The following is a 20285-nucleotide window of genomic DNA, read 5'->3' as shown; positions in this document are numbered from 1 at the left end:
TTGCCAGGTATTTGTGACCTGGATTGGCCACTGTTTGAAACAGGATGCTGGGTTTGATGGACCTTTGGTCTGTCCCAGTATGGCAATACTTATGTACTTATGGGGTGGTATCCGTAATGGGCTTTTCATAGAGCCCTATCAAGAAGGTTTGCTTTTGGATACCCTTGAATACATGATAATATTTTGGCTTGTTTCAAGTTATTTCAAGATACTGAATTTGGGAGCACTAACAGTTTGACCTTCACTGATTTCGGAACATTTTCATTGTGACATTGCTGTTATAAATTGTGGTTAGTAATAAAACATTTTGAGAGGTAGTTATGCCAATATTTTGTATTGTTATTTGAATGTTTTTACTGCTGTAATTTTCTATTGCTTATGTTTGATCTATTCTTACTGTACACCACCTTGAATGAATTCCTTCAAAAAGGTAGTAAAATAAATCCTGATTAATAAATAATAAAATAATAAATGAAAGCAAGTGGACCTCCCCCTTGTCTCTACTACTTTACATCTTACCCCTGTTCTTAATCCACTTCAATCCAGATTCACTCTTTACAGTGCATGTTGATGGTTCTCACCAAAGATCTTCTCACAGCCAAACTAAAGGTTTTACATAGTATATGGTGGCAAAGGACCAGCATGGCCAATCCAGTCCGCCTAGAAAGACAGAGTTGTACCTACAACTCTATGGGGGTCTTTTACTAAGGCACGTTAGCGTTTTTAGCATGCGCTAAATGCTAGAGAAGCCAATGTATTCCTATGGGCATCTCTAACATTTAGTGCAACACCTATTTTTAGCGTGCACTAAAATGCTAGTGCGCCTTAGTAAAAGACCTCCTATGTGTTTTACAAATGGATAAACAACTTTTCATAACGCATTTACAGATCCCCAAAATTCATATTTGATACTTGTTAAAAAGTTGCCCCTCCCCAATTTACACCCATTCGCCTTAAGTCTTCAGTCATGGCCTTGCTGTCTTATCCAAGGCAGCCTATTTGTTTTCCATTGTGTGTCTGTTCTGATTGGATTGTAGGATCCAAGGAGAAGAGATTCCTGCATAGGCCAATTCCATTTCAAACTTTTAATAAAAAAAAAAAAAAATCCTTTTCTTACAAAGAAATTAATGACAGCTCCTGGCATCAAATTCTGTTTCTACTCTCATATCTCCATGATGGTGAAAAAAAAATCATTTGTATTTTTATGGAAAATTCACTCCATGAAGTAGCTCCTGATCTTCGGGCACTATAGATATTGCTACGTGTCCTGGTAATCAACTGCTTAGACTATTGTAATTCCTTGTTGGCTGGAGTCCCACAATATCAAGCAGCTTCAGCTAATTCAGAAGACCGCTATCTGGAAGATACAATCTGTAACTCTAACTCATCTGTTGCAGAACAAAATATATATATATAATAAATATATATAAAGTTACATTTGTACCTCGCACTTTCCCCACACATGGCAGGCTCAATGCACTTACATATACAGGTACTTATTTGTACCTGGGGCAATGGAGGGTTAAGTGACTTGCCCAGAGTCAATATTGGCTGCCAATCTCAAGTTGCATTATTAGATCCTCTCAGAAAAACCTTCTAACTGTCACCTCTTTTTACTTGGCACATCCCAGACTACAGCCTTTATTTAGCTGGTCAGTCCCCACATTGTAGAATTCTCAATAAACCTGGAAACCTTCCATAGGGTTTTATACTCAAGCTTTTCAAGTGACTTAAATAGAACAGAATTAGAGATCAGCAATTTTTAAGAATCTTTCTTCTTTTTGGCGTCACAGTATAAAATTTTACTGAAAACATTGTGTCATTACTTCCACTTTTGTGGTTTCTTGTTCTGTCTTTTGGTTGATTTGTCCATTTTGTTCCGATTTATACATTTTTGAACCATAACCCAATTTGATGCCATTGTACGAAGCAATATAGCAAACGCCACCATGGATCTTTTGAAAACTAGACTGGCTAGGTGCATTCCAAGGACTGGGTTAAGAAACCCAGCCTTAGAGGAAGGGTGAGATATGGAGGCTATGACATGCATTCAAATAGCTGAACAGCATTAACAGTGCATCATGATCAACCCTTTTTTCAATTAAAAGGAAATCCTGCAACCAGGGGGCATATGATGATGCTTGGGAAGGATAGTGGCAGGTGCAACATCAGAAAATATTTCTTTCCACTGCAGCTTCTTGCGACTCTAGGCAAGTCACTTAGGGGGAGATTCAATATATGGTGCCTTAAAAAAAAAAAAAATTGGCGCTGAAATCAATTCCAACTAAGCGGATTCTATAATCAGTGCCTAGATTTAGGCACAAATTATACAATACGCTAAGCTGATATTTCAGCGCCTAAATCTACGCACATCCATTTACACCAACAAAAATGTGGTGTAAATCCCAGCGCACAGATTTAGGCGCACTGGGCCATATTTTATAACTATGCACATAAATTTCAGAACACCCACAAAATGCCCATTTCCCCACCCATAACCACACCCCTTTTTGCCTGCACGCATTAGAAGTTTGGCACATATAGTTACAGATTACGCTTAGCGAGTTATGCACCTAAATTCTAATCAGTGCCAATTAGTGCTCATTATTGCTTAAGTGGTATTATGCTGATAAATTATGTGCACTATTATAGAATCCACACGGATTTCAGTGCAGATCTCTAGGCGCGCTATAAAGAATCCAGGGGTTAATCCTCCATTGCCCCAGGTACAAAATAAGTACCTGTATATAATATGAAAGCTACTTTGATTGTAACCACAGAAAGGTGGTAGTTATTTATTTATTGCACTTGTATCCCACATTTTCCCACCTGTTTGCAGGCTCAATGTGGCTTACAAAACCTGTCATGGCATCAACATTTCAGGGTACAAAGATACATTTGGTGGTACAAAGATAGCAATAATATCAAGGCTAACAGTCAATCTATTAAAGCAATTACAGAAAGAAGACGATCAAAGTAAGGAAGGAGTGTTGATGTGTTGTGGTTTGTTATGGATTCTCGTGGTAGGCTTTGATGAAGAGATTTGCGAAAGTTTGTTATTTTGTTGTTTTCAAGTGGTTTATATCAAGTTTATATCAAGTGGGTATATCAAGTCCCATCCTCTCTCCTTTTCCTGGAAGAGGTGTGGAATGCTTACTTAAGAGTGGGTAGTGAAGACAAACTGTAAAAACTTTTGAGGCATGGAAGAGACATAGACGAACCAAAATATAGAACAGGAAAAGTTCTCTACGATGACGAATCACAGAAGGCAAAAGTAGACTAATAGATGATTTTTTTTTTTTTTTGCTCTGATAGTTTGTATCCAGCATATTCTGTTTGGTGCTACGTGATCAGTGAGTTGACAACACATATACAAGTAGGACTCTTCGTTTTGCATTCATTACTTGGTGTATTTATTGACCCCTGATGCAGACGCTTTTTAGCGTCGAAACACGGCCTGTGTCGGGTCGTTATCTCTGATATAATAAAGACTGTTGGACTTATGTCTCCAGTGGTGAATCGTCTATTAGTCTCTACTTTTGCCTTCTGAGAGGCATAGATGATCCTTAATTAAAACAAACCAAACAAACAAACAAACAAAAAAAGAGCAGAAGAATCAAATAAGCTGCTGTCTGCAAATAAGGTAACAACTGGAAACCCTAGTGGAACACAGGTGGTTCACATTGTTGCTGAGTCTGTCAGGCAGGACATTCCTTGTACTGAATGGATTGATGCAGTGGTTTGGGAGTGAGGGGACACGGTCAGGAAATATGTTTTCATTATAAAATGATGTTGCAGCTGGCTGGCTCACTGCTTGGTTTATTGTTGCACTTTGTGGCCGCGTATAGAAGTGGAGGGGTGCTGGGGTGAAATAAATAGGGTGGAGTGCAATAGAGAAAGACAAATTGCCTGGGATAAGGAATGATATTCTAGAAGCAGTGATGTTCTATGGCTGACAGCTGGAGTGGATCTTTGGAATAACTGGGCAGAGTCAATTAGTCTTCTTGTGCCATCATCTTCTAATTTATTTATTTATTACATTTGTACACCGCGCTTTTCCACTCAAAGCAGGTTCAATGCGGCTTACATAGTAATTGGGATTACAAAGTATTGGTGGAGAGAAATAAGTTGAATATTATCGGAGTAATAAAAGAAATAGGAATGTAGAAATGCAGGGATGAGGTGAGTAGGAGAAGTATGAGCAAGGGTACATGAGCAATTGGAGGGTAGATGAGGCGGAGGGGAATGGGCAAGAGTGAAGGAAGCAGGAGAGGTGTGAGTAAGGGTAGGTGTTTGCTTTGTTCTGCTTTCAAAGCCAAATACTATGTCAAAGAAAAACAGGGCAGAAACATTTATACACCTTTTTTAAACAAAGTTTATTACCAAAATACAATATTAAATTCAATACATGACAAACTTTTGTGAAGCAAAATAAGTTATTCTACCATTGTACAGTATTTAAGGTAGTTAAAGAAGTACTACAGACTTTGCCTTTTCCAGAACAGACAATCTGCTACTCAGAACATCACCCTACAAGATTTCAGCTTAAGGCATGCAGCTTTATGTGCTGGATAATCTTAGAAAATGCAAAACCAGACTGTTTTCAAATAAGATACAGTGTAAGAATCAACTATGGACTTTAAATGTCAGTTTTCTAAAAAGTTCTACAATTTGGCTACAAAAGCAGTGCCATAGTATTACACAATACTTTGCATTAAAAAAATACACATACACATTGTGAATATCAAACCAAAATGTCAATCAGTATTAAATAATTTTTATTCCACAGTATGTTGTACACCCAACATACATATATATTTAAAAAATGTATGTATATATTATAAGTGCTTGCGAAAAGTGAAATTACATACTAGCACAGTGGTTCTCAACCCAATCAGGTTTTCAGGATACACAAAATGAATACACATGATATAATTTGCAAACAAAGGAGGTAGTGCATGCAAATTCATCTCATGCATATTTTCAATGTGGATATCCTGTAAACCTGACTGACTGGGTGTGTCCCAAAGACTCCTGCTCTAGCTGAACATCCTTTATTGATTTTCAGGACTGGAAGATAACAAGCAGCTGCAGTGTGAGCTTTTGATTTACATTGGCAAGTGTGAACTGGTTCTGTCTGCAAAAGGGGTTTGTCAGAGGCATAGAATGGGAGCACTCCTATTGCAGCAAAATTAAGTGTCTTTTAACCAGGTCCATTGCCCAGAACTCCAGTGGGCTCCAACTGGGGAGCACAGTCAGTGGGTCTGGTGGCAGGGCCTTCTGTTAATGCCACCAGATGGACAGGCTCCTCCTCTGATACAGCTATATTAATGCTTAAAACTTTGCCCAGCACTGCTGTAGCAGCATGCCTCTGTCGAGGTGTATTGAGCAATCACCTAGGGTACGAGGCCTGAGAAGTGCCATCTTACTTGCTTCTTGTTGGCGTTGTTTCTACCTGTACAATCTAGGAACGAAAGGGCATTTTTAATCTACACACTACAGTCAATCACTTATGCGATTCAAAGTGTGTGCCTCTGCAACCTAGAACAAAACCATAAATAGGGCTTCTGGTTTTCATCCCTTGGTATTTATCCAAGAACACTGAAAACACTGCTGCCCCTGTACTTTAAAATTCATCTTGCCTGCCTTGTACCTAACTGCTTTGTCCTGATGTTTCCTCCTTAACCGTATTTACTCTGGAGCAGGGGTGGGGTGGGGAGAGAAGAGGACATAATAATCAAGGTGGTGTTGGGGATGAGAGTATAGTAAGGATGGGCTGGGGGCAAACAGTGGGATAGACAGGTAATGGCAATGGAGAGGTAGATGGGATCCCACTCTAAATAAAACCCACAGATTTTACATATCTACATAAAACTCTATAGGGCCCATTTACTAAAATGGCACAAGTTAATTGCTAAATTAAACACCTAATAAGGAATTTCCTATTGGGGGGGTGTGGTACAGGCTGGGACTGTGCCTTGCTGTTAACAAGGAGTTGCAAAACACATTAACTGCTGATATGGCAGATAATACAGTACAGTTATCGCCACCTTCAAAGGCAGAGTTAACGGCATTCCATGTTATTGGCTACGCATGATAATTACTGTTCTGCATTAACAGCATAGCTGCCTTCCTCAAAGTGCTGGAAAATTCCCCAAATGTTAAAGCAGAGATGTTGCAGCTACCGCACATTAACTTCCACAGTGAACACGTTACGATCGGCACAAGTTTGTAAATAGGCCCTAAAATAGCTAAAATAACAACAATCAGAATGTACAAATTACAAACATCTAAAAACAGAAGCCCTTAATTCAGTATTTAAAGCTGGGAGGGGCAGCCTGGCTTCTTGTACAGACAGGCTCAATAACATCTTAAGCCTAGATCAAGTTCCTTATCAACTCTACTGTACAGCGCTGCGTAACCCTAGTAGCGCTCTAGAAATGTTAAGTAGTAGTAGTAGTACTTAGCATTTTTAGTTTCCTAGTGCTCAAATATACTCTAAGCTCTTTTGATGCAGAGATACCATAACCATGGGGAATTATCTTACATAACACTGAAGACACTATATAAATACTGTTAATCACTAATAATTATTTTAAAATGCAGGATCCTTTATTGAAAATGTAAAGAGTGGTTATGGACCATCTTCATATTTCATAAGGTTTACAAAAGGTAGTTAAAATTACTTAGGATGCTCTGATTTTTTTATACTTTCCAAATTACTAACAAACATGAAATGTGTATTGGAAAGGGGAAGGGGGATGGGACTTGATATACTGCCTTTCTGTAGTTACAATCAAAGAGGTTTATATATTATATACAGGTACTTATTTTGTACCTGGGGCAATGGAGGGGTAATTGGCTTGCCCCGAGTCACAAGGAGCTGGCAGACTGCTTTTTAGGCTAATGTATTCTTAATAGACTGTGCCAGGTTGAAAGGGGCACCTAACCCTCTGTCACTGCAACACTTTCTCACAAGCACCACTTGGCACCCTTAAAGGCACAAGCGCTCCTGGACCAGCGATATTCAGAGAACTGTGCAATAGAATTGCTGCTGGCTAGGGAGGTAAAATATTAAACAGTTAGTTGGAAAGTAAAACCTGTTTAATTATTTAATTGTTCTATAGTTGCTGACAAGATAGGTACTTAACTAGCTTGCCTTTGAGGGATAGGCTAGGCTGCTGTTGGCCAGCCTGGGGAGTGTAAAGACATGGGAGGATAGCTATAGGCAGCTCTTTCTTGCATTTACCATTTAAAACAATTCAATAACTTAAATGGTTAACTTCAGAATGGTTATGTTTTTAATGCTGACCGATCCCTGCACCTTTAAGGAGTAGGTTTGATAGGATGTTGCTATTAGGCTGCAGAGTGCTGATCAGAAAATGCTGCTGGGACAGAAGATGGGATCCCACTATATATTAAGATAGCCCCTCCTTTCCCATCCCACTCAGGCTCATGCATTTAGGGGCACTTAAAGGAAAATATACCATGCTGCAACTCCATACAAACATTTGTTCTCAAGGACACCCATTGTATTGATGCAAACATTTACTGAAACAATATATTGTTTGGTGGGGGGAGGAAAGGAAAGGGGAAAAAGAAAGGGCTAAGATAAACCTGTTAAAATTCCTCCCCCCCCCCCCCCCGATATAATTTATTCTAGCTATTTGATATATTCATATTTTTTAAAGTCACACATTAATTGCCTTTTCTAGACATGCCTGAAATATAACCTTGGTTGAGACTGGTCACGCCTATTTTGTGGAAATGGACTATAATAAATACATTATTAAACAATATTTCAGTATTTAAATGTAATAAACAATTGACTTAGGCATCAGAAACATAATTTACATTAAAAAATATTGATTTAAACAGAAAGCATCAACAACTCTACTGAAGTAAAACCAGCAGGGCACTAAACACAGATTAAAATGTAACCATGTTTACAAAATATACCTCTTCAAAAGGTAAAATCTGCTCTGTTGACCAGATTCAATATCTTAACAAAGATCCTTAGAAAACAAATATGGAAATAGCACCATTTAGGATAGAGGACTGTAGTATATTCCTTTTTGATAAGAGAAAGCATTCATAACTATGATATAATAAATTAAAAATAAAAACCTTTGCATCACACTTTTAAAAAGACAAAGTACTTCACCGTACAAGGATAAATCCACAACTAAAGTGAGAAACACACATTCATGTACAGAGTCTGTCAGTGTTAGATGTATTTGGATAGTGCCACATTTTAACGGCAGATCTTCTAGGTCAATCATCCTACAAGGAAAAAAAAGGTCACCTGGATCCCAATAAAATGCAGCTGTAGAGGCTGTTTTAACATTTCAGCATAATTATCAAGTAATTTTTGCTAGTAAGAATGACCATAGACCTATTTCAGATAGTCACTTTTCTCCCTAAAAACAATAGTGGCCCTATCTTTACTACCTACAATGACAAATAGGAGACACTGTTTTGAAAATAAGACAAGTGAAAAACTTCAGTGGGCCAACATTTTTTCAGCTTAACCAGAAACAACAGCATAAGGTTGTAGACCATTTTTTTTTTTGGGGGGGGGGGGGGGGGAACTGGAGCATGGCTGTCGCTCCTATGACCCTTTCTTTGCCTGTAGCTCTGCCCAAAAGATATCATAATCCTAGGATTCTTAACTTCACCGCTGCCCTGGAGTGCGAACAAGAACACGCCTTGCAGCTTCTGAGGGTGCCTCTACTAGTCTTGACCTTATTATACCTCTTCTCATCTGCTGTTGCCTCAACCACAGCCCTGGACCATACCTTCCACTTCTGGTACATTGGGGATGCTGCCTTCAATCTCAGGTTAGTTATTTGACCACTCTTCAGCCACATACATCCTCCATACCTCTGGCTCCAAACCATTCCCCCTACTCCCCTCTGCATTCCACAGTTGAATGCTCATTCTTTACATAGCAAAGAGCATCTGGTAAATATATATTTACACCAGGCTCATTCTGACCTACTTTGCTTACTGAAAACTTGGCTATCTGATGGGGATTTGGAATTCCTCCATCATTCCTGCCTCCTGGGTATCAAATTTCTTTTCCAACGCTGCTCAAACAAAAAAAGGTGTGGGTGGGGGGGTTGCCCATCCTAGATTCTATTTCATTTTCCTTGAGTTTGATAAACTTGTTCTACTCCTTCACTTGAATATATTGCTGTTTGAGTTTCCTCCCTGTATCTCTCTCGTCTACTGCTGATTTATCAACCTCCTCCAATTACTCATCTTTCTTAGTAAGCCCGCTACAGTCTTATCTCAATCCATAATTTGGCCTCTCATTCTTCTAGGTGATTTTAATGTCCATCTTAATGACCATACTGACTCTACTACATAAGACTTCCTAACCTTCTTACACGATTCAGGTCTTATCCAGTTAATGTTGTCCCTGACCCAGTGTTGGTGCATGATCTGGTTATCACCTGAACTACATCAATCTCAAACATTTCTCAAATCACAGTTTCCCCTGTCTCTTGATTTCCTTCTCCCTCAAATCTCCTGCACTAATTCTGACCCCTCCTCCAACTTGCCCCCCCCCCCCCCCCCCGAAATTTAAAATCTCTTACTTTGGATATCTCTTAAAATTGTGATCAACTTCCCCCCACCCCCAGATTTTTCTTCTTTGCCCCTAGCTGACCAGGTCTTTTAGTGAAGCTCTACTCTTACCATAGCTCTAGAAAGAATAACCTGCTACACAGTGTCCCTCACAACCCTGGTTCATCATGGTTTTCATCTCTTGCATCGTCAACTTTGACAGGCTGAGTCTTAAGGTTACTCTTCAGGCTTTTAAAACATTTTCAAACTTGAATGATATACACCCTCACATTAAGAATCCTATAGACAACTCCTCCTTGGTGAATGACTACAGACTAATATCCAACCTTGAGCTATCACTGAAAAGACATGAGCTATATCAAAAAAGGATTCTAAGTGTCATTAGTTTATGGCAACACAACAGCATTTTCCAAAAGTGCCAAACACTGGAAAAACCTAACAATATGCACCAGGGGTAATCTAAAAGGTCAGTGTGGATTACAGTATCTTTCCCCAAAACTGTGGTATTAAAATATGTGATATTATGCTAGTTTGCTATCAGTAAGATACTGTTAGAACTGCACTACATTAATGGAGCAGGTATTCTGCTCCTCACATCACTGCAAGTTGTCTCACTTTAACTTTTTTTTTTTTTTTTCCATTTTTTAACTAGCACTTCAGACAGCATGAACAATTCTCAAAACTTCAAAAACCAAATGTTTGGGGAAATAGAACGTCCACTCTGAAGTCAGGTGAGGAGAGTAACCAGGAGTGTCATAGGAAACAGTCCTAGGGTCATTTCCACATTAGCACTAAAGACAGGCAAGTCTTTTTGCACATAATATAAGCTAGTGGATCCCAAAACTGGTCCTGGAGGCACCCCAGCCAGTCAGGCTTTCAGGATATCCACAATGAATATGCATGAGAGAAATCTGCACGCACTGGAGGTAGTGCATGCAAGTATCTCATGTATATTCACTGTGGATATCCTGAAAACCCGACTGGCTGGGGTGCCCACAGGACCAGGTTTACGATCTACTGATATAGGCAACAGGACTGATACTGCAGAGGATATTCAAAAATTGAAAGGGATTTAAGAAACCTTAAGGACTTAAGGGTCAGCAGTAAAATTAATGTAAACCCCCCCCTGCATTTGTGTATTTGGAGTGCTGAAATCCTGAGAAAAAATACATGATAAGATATGAGGTACTAATAACTACATAACAATGAAGTGTATAATTATACTACAGCAAGAGGCCCTCACTGGATGCCCACCGGAAGGGTGGAAGGCCAGATTTTAGGACTAAGGCTGTAAAAATACCAGCTTGGTTTAAAAATCTATGACTGGCTGAGCAAGGACATGCTTTTCCTGTAAGTTAATATGTGTCCCCGCTTGGGATCCATCCACTGGAATAGTGGTGGGTCAATTTACATACCTTAAACAGCTTAAACTGCTAAAAGGCACTGACTAGGCCTCATTAGAATTTAGTGTGACATTCAAAAGCAGTGCAAAAGCCAAGATCAAGGAATTGATGGCTAAAATCCTAAGTCAGATCACAAGATGATATAAGACAGAGATGTCCATGTTTGGATGTTTGGATGTCCGTATCTAGGGAAGTGTTTACAAAAAGGGAGCTGTCCAAGAGAGGAGGGAGACTTTCCTGTGAGCAGGGTCTTGCTTAAGAAGCGAGCTAAAGACAAAACCATGTTAGCAAGATAGAAGCTACTCATTAGCATGAGCCAATCAGTGACAACCATGACATTAGCATAGATCCAATCAGGTATATCTACTGTCATATTATCCATATCCTGAAGGCACTTATAAAAATCAGGGTATTTCCTGGTTTGAGTTAGAGAGACAAGGGTTGGCACTCTCTCTCCAAGGGAAACCAATGTGTCCAACAAAATTGACAAATTTCCTAGTTGCTTTCCCTTGTAAAACCTCCAATTGGTAAAAGAAATTATAAAACATTAGCAAATAATTAACACCTGTTTGTAGCTTATTATATTCCTATAATTAATTGATTGTACATGCCTGTTGTCAATCACTGATTTGACTTATACCTTAGCAAATAAACTCCTCATTCCAAATGATGATTTGTGGGCTTCACTTAATGATCAAAGGCTGTAAGTATAAATGCATTGTATAACTTGTAATCTAAATCCAGTTTGTTATAAGGCTGGTATCTTTTCCTTAGACCTAACGTCTCCCTTAGAGGCAATAACTCCTTGATTACCCCAGTACTAGTGTTATTTAGAGATGGAGTCAGATTAAGGTCACTCTAGCCTTCTTGGGGGGGGCTCGGGACCCCCCAATTCTCAACAGAAGAATAGAGGGTTTTTGTTGGGATTGGGGGGGGGGGGGGGAGGTTAATCATAACTAAAGTCCGTTGTCAGTGTGTGCAAGAAAAAAAGGCAATAGTAATATCTTTTTAACAAACAATGATGTGATTTCATTTAGGTTACCATGTCACAAGGTCAAGGACATTTAAAGGGAGAGAAAAAGAGTAGAGGCAAGTCACAAATAAGGGCTGCTCTAAAGCCTATGAGGTTAAATCTAAAACAAAAACAAAAAAGGAGGTGAAAACCCTCACGAAACCGTGGGATATAAAACAAAAAGTGAGGAGAGTGGATGAGGATACCAACAATTGTATATTTATTCACTTAAAAATTAAAAGATAACAATGTACATGAAAATGACCCGACACGGCCGTGTTTCGGCCCAAAGGCCTGCCTCAGGGGTCTTTGCAACCTTGGTAGATGTAACTCGGAATGTAATACTCCTCTCCGAAGAGATGTCTACAATTGTGAAATATATTTCACAATTGTAGACATCTCTTCGGAGAGGAGTATTACAAGTTCGTTTTGCCTTTTAATATATATTTTATATATACCTTTTTGAAGAGAGCAGACCTAAGAGGATTGTGTCTCGTTATTTCCCTTGGAGTACACATTCCGAGTTACATCTACCAAGGTTGCAAAGACCCCTGAGGCAGGCCTTTGGGCCGAAACACGGCCGTGTCGGGTCATTTTCATGTACATTGTTATCTTTTAATTTTTAAGTGAATAAATATACAATTGTTGGTATCCTCATCCACTCTCCTCCCTTTTTGTTTTATATGTTAAATCTAAAACCCCAGTTATGTGTACCCTGGAAGAGAATGCTGCAATTACAGAAACTTTCAAACACCTCAAAAGTCATAAGAGGCAAGTATTCTTTAGTGGAAAAGAGGGACATGTTAGACAGCTGCAGAAGTAACAAAAAGGGTGACAGCTGCATGCACAGAAGGCAGTTTAAGATGCTATTGGAAATTGAAGGTGTGAAGCAAGCACAAGTGACCCTTTAGAACCAAGAATGCAGCAATAAACCAGGATGATATTGCAGTAGGTAGGGAAAACGAGCGAAGTGGTCTTTATCGCCTGTCAGTTTCTTCATTTCTATTCAGCTAGGGCCCTGAGAGGAAAGCGAATCCTTTTTAAGAATGATGTTAATAATTTCACCCTCATGTTCTTTCATATGATCCATTAAATGTTCTTTGCTGGTGGATTCAAACCCGCAAATACAACAGCAGAAAAGCAGGACACAGTACTCCATGCCAGGACGTGGCTGACTTGAGGTTTTAACTACATTGCATGAGGTATTGCTTGTTGGGTTAACTTTCTGACTTTCTTCAGGAGCCGCCACTTCACTGGTAGTCTGATTAAGTACCTCCGAAAATGGCACTACATTTTCTGAACTTGCAAAGATGGGATCAGATTTTTCATCAGTAACTTCTAGTAAAGTGTTGTCTTGAAGTTCTTCTTCAACCCTAAAATAAAACAGATAAGACTGACTATGACTTGATACTTATTTCCTAAATACAGTTTTTTTTTCCTGCAGTGTCAACTGTTGGCAACAGAAGTTAAAAGCAATAGTGTCTTGTTAAGATTTTAACCCAATACACACAAAAATTACACACCTACTGCTCTGAGATATCGCATCATTTATAGCCTTGTTCACTTGTTCGTAATTATAGTTTTGGTCACTGGCATGCTTCCACATATGGGATTTCAAAGAAGGAGGATGGCTACAAACATACCCACAAAGACAGCATCTGAAAAAAGTGATGTAAGAGATTGTATAAAAGTTATTTTGATAAAGAACAGGTCAATCATTTAGAATTCAGCAACATTCCAACAATCAGAAAAATGCAAACTGTACACACAACCCACTGCTATTTTGAAAACCCTGGATTTGATCCCAAAGTCAACAACATAAAATAGCTAACTGGGTTAGCCCGGAGATAGCAATTAGCACTCAAATGATTTAGAGGTGAGTTATGGAATGTGCCATTGTTGTTCAAGAGCCTACTGGGGTAAGGCTTTGTAGAAAGCTGCTTAAAATCCTCAACAGGCCTAATGCAAACATATTAGGAGCCCTAGGCAAACCTTTGCATTATGCCCCCCCCCCCCCCCCAACAGTCACGGTCATTCCAACACAACCCCCTAAATGGGCTATCTGAAAACTGAAGGAGTGGAGATGGACACAATAACTTCCAACAAGGGAGTGAACACAAAGAAAGTCTTTATTAAACCATGCACTAGAGTAGAGACCCAACAAGGGACCGTGTTTTGATGGATATGACTGCGCCACATCAGGGTAACAACTTTTTGATGTTCCTGTGGTGCAAAAGAAGTTGAGATGACCACAGTAAACACAATAAGCAAATCAAAACAGAACGCTTGCACCAGTGTGGTGCGAAAATCAAAGAAGTTAATGTAACCTTCATTGATTTTTGCAGTTTTGTGTCAGGTCTGTACTCTGGTGCATGGTTTAATAAAGACTGTCTTAGTGTTCCCTCCCTGGTTGGAAGTCATTGTGTCCAGCTCCACTTTTGTTGAACATTGGATATACTGCGGGGATTATTTTCTGTGTTTTTTTTTCTCATTGTTGCTATTTAAAAGTTGCCTGTCCTCCTCACTGTTGAAAGTTTGTGTAGTTGTTAGGACCTATTTTGCTTTGACAGCAACTGCCCTTTGGTACTCCCAGAAGCTGCTGCCCTAGGTAATTGCCTCATCTTGCTCAGTGGTTGGGCTGGCCCTGATCTGCATAGATGCATGGAGCTGCATTACCAACGAATAAAAAGAAAACAAGACCATCTCCACTCTATTTATCAATTCCACCAGAAGACCTTCATGTAAGATTGAACGATGAGCTAAGGGGAATGGAAAGGCCACCTGCTATACTAGGCAAATGGGACCCACCCCAAACAGTTTCTCTACCTGTCTTCTGGCAGGAAGGTAGAACACTTGTCAGGATGATGCAGTCAGGACAATAACATTTTTTTTGGTTCTTTTTTCAGGGGGGGGGGGGAGACAGGGCAGAACCTACCCTCGGTTAACTTTTAGGCCCCTAATCTGCTCCCCCTCACCCCAAAAACTGTCATGCTTTTAAATATTAAACTTTGTATATATCACATGCAAACAATGAGGGCAGTGTCCAAACTATTTCAAAATTGCTCACACTTTTTGCAGGGAAAATTATAGTCAAACAACCATCAATATATATGTAGCTGTCAGGACAATTATTTTGCTTTAACTGTAGCCCCCCCCCCCCCCCCCCCAGCTGCTGCCCTAGGCAATTGCCTAGTCCTGCCTAATGATGTGCTGGCCCTGGTAAGAACAGGTGCATGCCTAGAAAGTTTTAGGCACTTCCATGTTAGGAGCCATCGGAAAACTTCTGCTAGAGGTACGCCTACATTATGCTGGTTATCACTGGAGATTTCTGTGCTAATCATCACACATCTTATAAAGGGAAAGGGAGGAAGGGAAAGGGAAATGGGACTTGATATACCGCATTTCTGAGGTACTTGCAACTACATTCAAAGTGGTTTACACATATTCAGGTATTTATTTTGTAACAGGGGCAATGGAGGGTTAAGTGACTTGCCCAGAGTCACAAGGAGCGGCAGTGGGAATCAAACCCAGTTCCCCAGGATCAAAGTCCACTGCATTAACCACTAGGCTACTCTAAAGGGGAAACAATGAAAAGCAAATCTGTATGACTTGGGAAACGTGTTACAAATTACACTTGCCTTGGGGTCATCTTTGACTCTTCTCTCTCCTTCTCTGCTCATATCCAGCAGATTGCCAAGACCTGTCGTTTCTTTCTTTACAACATCCGTAAAATCCACCCCTTTCTTTCCGAGCACTCTACCAAAACCCTCATCCACACCCACCTCTCGTTTAGACTACTGCAATCTGCTTCTTGCTGGCCTCCCACTTAGTCACCTCTCCCCCCTCCAGTCGGTTCAAAACTCTGCTGCCCGTCTCGAGGGTCGCTTTACTCATACTACCCCTCTCCTCAAGACCCTTCACTGGCTCCCTATCCGTTTTCGCATCCTGTTCAAACTTCTTCTACTAACCTATACAGTGGGGGAAATAAGTATTTGATCCCTTGCTGATTTTGTAAGTGTGCCCACTGACAAAGACATGAGCAGCCCATAATTGAAGGGTAGGTTATTGGTAACAGTGAGAGATAGCACATCACAAATTAAATCCGGAAAATCACATTGTGGAAAGTATATGAATTTATTTGCATTCTGCAGAGGGAAATAAGTATTTAATCCCTCTGGCAAACAAGACCTAATACTTGGTGGCAAAACCCTTGTTGGCAAGCACAGCGGTCAGACGTCTTCTGTAGTTGATGATGAGGTTTGCACACATGTCAGGAGGAATTTTGGTCCACTCCTCTTTGCAGATCATCTCTAAATCATTAAGAGTTCTGGGCTGTCGCTTGGCAACTCGCAGCTTCAGCTCCCTCCATAAGTTTTCAATGGGATTAAGGTCTGGTGACTGGCTAGGCCACTCCATGACCCTAATGTGCTTCTTCCTGAGCCACTCCTTTGTTGCCTTGGCTGTATGTTTTGGGTCATTGTCGTGCTGGAAGACCCAGCCACGACCCATTTTTAAGGCCCTGGCGGAGGGAAGGAGGTTGTCACTCAGAATTGTACGGTACATGGCCCCATCCATTCTCCCATTGATGCGGTGAAGTAGTCCTGTGCCCTTAGCAGAGAAACACCCCCAAAACATAACATTTCCACCTCCATGCTTGACAGTGGGGACGGTGTTCTTTGGGTCATAGGCAGCATTTCTCTTCCTCCAAACACGGCGAGTTGAGTTCATGCCAAAGAGCTCAATTTTTGTCTCATCTGACCACAGCACCTTCTCCCAATCACTCTCGGCATCATCCAGGTGTTCACTGGCAAACTTCAGACGGGCCGTCACATGTGCCTTCCGGAGCAGGGGGACCTTGCGGGCACTGCAGGATTGCAATCCGTTATGTCGTAATGTGTTACCAATGGTTTTCGTGGTGACAGTGGTCCCAGCTGCCTTGAGATCATTGACAAGTTCCCCCCTTGTAGTTGTAGGCTGATTTCTAACCTTCCTCATGATCAAGGATACCCCACGAGGTGAGATTTTGCGTGGAGCCCCAGATCTTTGTCGATTGACAGTCATTTTGTACTTCTTCCATTTTCTTACTATGGCACCAACAGTTGTCTCCTTCTCGCCCAGCGTCTTACTGATGGTTTTGTAGCCCATTCCAGCCTTGTGCAGGTGTATGATCTTGTCCCTGACATCCTTAGACAGCTCCTTGCTCTTGGCCATTTTGTAGAGGTTAGAGTCTGACTGATTCACTGAGTCTGTGGACAGGTGTCTTTCATACAGGTGACCATTGCCGACAGCTGTCTGTCATGCAGGTAACGAGTTGATTTGGAGCATCTACCTGGTCTGTAGGGGCCAGATCTCTTACTGGTTGGTGGGGGATCAAATACTTATTTCCCTCTGCAGAATGCAAATAAATTCATATACTTTCCACAATGTGATTTTCCGGATTTAATTTGTGATGTGCTATCTCTCACTGTTACCAATAACCTACCCTTCAATTATGGGCTGCTCATGTCTTTGTCAGTGGGCACACTTACAAAATCAGCAAGGGATCAAATACTTATTTCCCCCACTGTAAATGTATTCACTCTGCTGCTCCCCAGTATCTCTCCACACTCGTCCTTCCCTACACCCCTTCCTGTGCACTCCGCTCCATGGATAAATCCTTCTTATCTGTTCCCTTCTCCACTACTGCCAACTCCAGACTTCGCACCTTCTGTCTCGCTGCACCCTAAGCCTGGAATAAACTTCCTGAGCCCCTACGTCTTGCCCCATCTTTGGCCACCTTTAAAACTAGACTGAAAGCCCACCTCTTTAACATTGCTTTTGACTCGTAACCACTCGCCTCCACCTACCCTCCTCTCTTCCTTCCCGTTCACATTAATTGATTTGATTTGCTTACTTTATTTATTTTTTGTCTATTAGATTGTAAGCTCTTTGAGCAGGGACTGTCTTTCTTCTATGTTTGTGCAGCGCTGCGTATGCCTTGTAGCGCTATAGAAATGCTATTTCTGTGCTAATCATCACACATCTTATAAAGGGAAAGGGAGGAAGGGAAAGGGAAATGGGACTTGATATACCGCATTTCTGAGGTACTTGCAACTACATTCAAAGCGGTTTACACATATTCAGGTATTTATTTTGTAACAGGGGCAATGGAGGGTTAAGTGACTTGCCCAGAGTCACAAGGAGCAGCAGTGGGAATCAAACCCAGTTCCCCAGGATCAAAGTCCACTGCATTAACCACTAGGCTACTCTAAAGGGGAAACAATGAAAAGCAAATCGACTTGGGAAACGTGTTACAAATTACACTTGCCTAGAAGTCAAATACACAAACTGGATTAAAATTTAAAGACGGGGTTAAGGAATACAAATATAATGACTTTTGCTGCTGCATACTTGTATTGCTCCATGAGCTGCACTGCTTGGTGCTCTTCAGGGTGGCATTTCATGTGGCACTTCAAACTGTTCATATTGGTTGTAGCAAAGTCACAAACTCGACACCTGAAAAAAAAAAAAAAAGACAAAGATTCCATAAGAACGTTCTTTTTTATTTATTTGTAGTCAGCTCACACTTTTCCAGTGGAAATTCAAGGTGAGTTACGTTTAACTGTAGTGGGTATTTCCCTGTACCTAGAGGGTTCACAATCTATCCCCTCTGTTTACTAAGCTCCGCTAGCAGCTGCCACAGCCCATTCAAAGTGAATGGGCTGTGTTGGCAATAGTGCATGACTTAGTAAACAGGAGGGGTACATTTGCACCTGAAGCAATGGAGGGTTAAGTGACTTGCCCAAGATCACAAGAATCAGTGATGGGATTTGAACTTTGGTCTCTCTGGTTCACAGCCTGCTGCTCTAATCACTAGGACACTCCTCTACTTTTCTCATGACAGGACCAGGGCTGTGGAGGTGGAATCTGAAGCAATTTTGGGTGGAATCAGTCTGTAAAAATGTACAGACTGACTCCACCTTCAAAATTAAAAATAAAAACAAACATTAATATGGTAAATTATCATTTTATAAATCTTTTTTATTGGTTCAGGTTCTTTGTTCAAACTTTAAATAAATATAATTTATGGTCTCTTAGTCCTAATTTTGTACAAAAAGAAATATCCTATGTTTCTGTAACTAATCACATTTCTCTTAGATTTACTGTACATAGTAAGATTCGGACAGTAGAAAGATAGAGGAGTCAGACTCGAAGATTTGGTGTACCAACTCCACAGTCCTGGAGAGGGCTCTAGGAGAATTTAGCATGCTACTTCTATTTTGCATCCCGATGAAGAGCTTAGTTTGAATATGCACACAGCACATGCACACTGGCAGGTCCAAGGTTGCATGTGCTGTGCAACTTCAGTGGCAGTGCTCTCAAAGTGCTTTTCTCCCCTCAGCGGTCCCGAGTCAGGATTTTAAAAGAGGCTTTACCTTTGTCAAAACGCAACTAGGGTTTTTTTTAGATCTCACTGCCTAAGCTAGAACTTTAAGAGTAATTAAATCAATTTTTAGAATAACCTGTAGTGGACTAATTGACCAACTGTATCTGGATCATAGGAGTCAGTGACTCAGATGTCTAGAGAAGCTAAGGCTGGGTGGGATTGCACCAAGTTTAACTCTTTGGGCATGGGGGGGAGTGACACCTATGACAGCAGTAAATGGACAGTGGGTCACTTTTGCACACAGCAACAAAGGACGTCTCCATTGTGTAGAACTGCATTGGCTGCCTCTTCCAATGTAAGCAGTGATGTTCAGCAGAAGTGTAACAGAAATCCTATGGTTATCTGCAATTATAAAATGATTTGCCTATCAATGTTTTCAGCAGGTTACCAATAACTACCAGGCTTCAGATCTGCTGGCCTTTAGTTTAGATTTTGAGAATATCCCCCATACTGTGCAAAATAAAAAGGCAGATGTAAATTTCAACAACTGACATTTTAACTCTCTCTCTCTTCGTATTTCTCCCATCTTTCTCTGTCTCCACCCATCCAGCATCACTCCCTCTATCTCTCTCCCCTCTTGCAGCCTTCTCAGGATGGCAGAGGTGGTATCGGTGGTGCAAGTCGGGTGGCAGGTTGAGGGCATGAGCGTCAGGGGTGCAGGGTGACACAGTAACATAGATGATGGCAGATAAAGACCTGTATGGTTCATCCAGTCTGTCCAACAAGGTAAGGTATGATGCGATACTACATATGCACGCTTGATCTTGATTTGTCCTTGCCAATTTCAGTGCACAGACCATACAAGTCTGCCCAGCACTGGTTTGCTTCCCAATTACTGGAGTTGCCATCTAAG

The 20285-nt window shown here is 40.7% G+C and overlaps 1 protein-coding gene across 1 annotated transcript in view; it reads right to left on the bottom strand.

The window, feature by feature from the left end:
* Positions 1–12663: 12663 nt before the first annotated feature.
* ZNF507 (zinc finger protein 507) overlaps positions 12664–20285 on the bottom strand; it is a 38760-nt gene continuing 31138 nt past the window's right edge. The window contains 3 exon segments of the mRNA XM_030202552.1: positions 12664–13379; positions 13530–13664; positions 18397–18501. Of these exon segments, the coding sequence (XP_030058412.1) occupies positions 13013–13379; positions 13530–13664; positions 18397–18501 (607 nt within the window). The 3' untranslated portion in view covers positions 12664–13012.

This window comes from Microcaecilia unicolor, chromosome 5 (genome assembly GCF_901765095.1).
Source record: "Microcaecilia unicolor chromosome 5, aMicUni1.1, whole genome shotgun sequence".
In the NCBI taxonomy this organism is placed as follows: Eukaryota; Metazoa; Chordata; class Amphibia; order Gymnophiona; family Siphonopidae; genus Microcaecilia; species Microcaecilia unicolor.
This window is presented reverse-complemented; position numbering and strand designations above follow the sequence as displayed.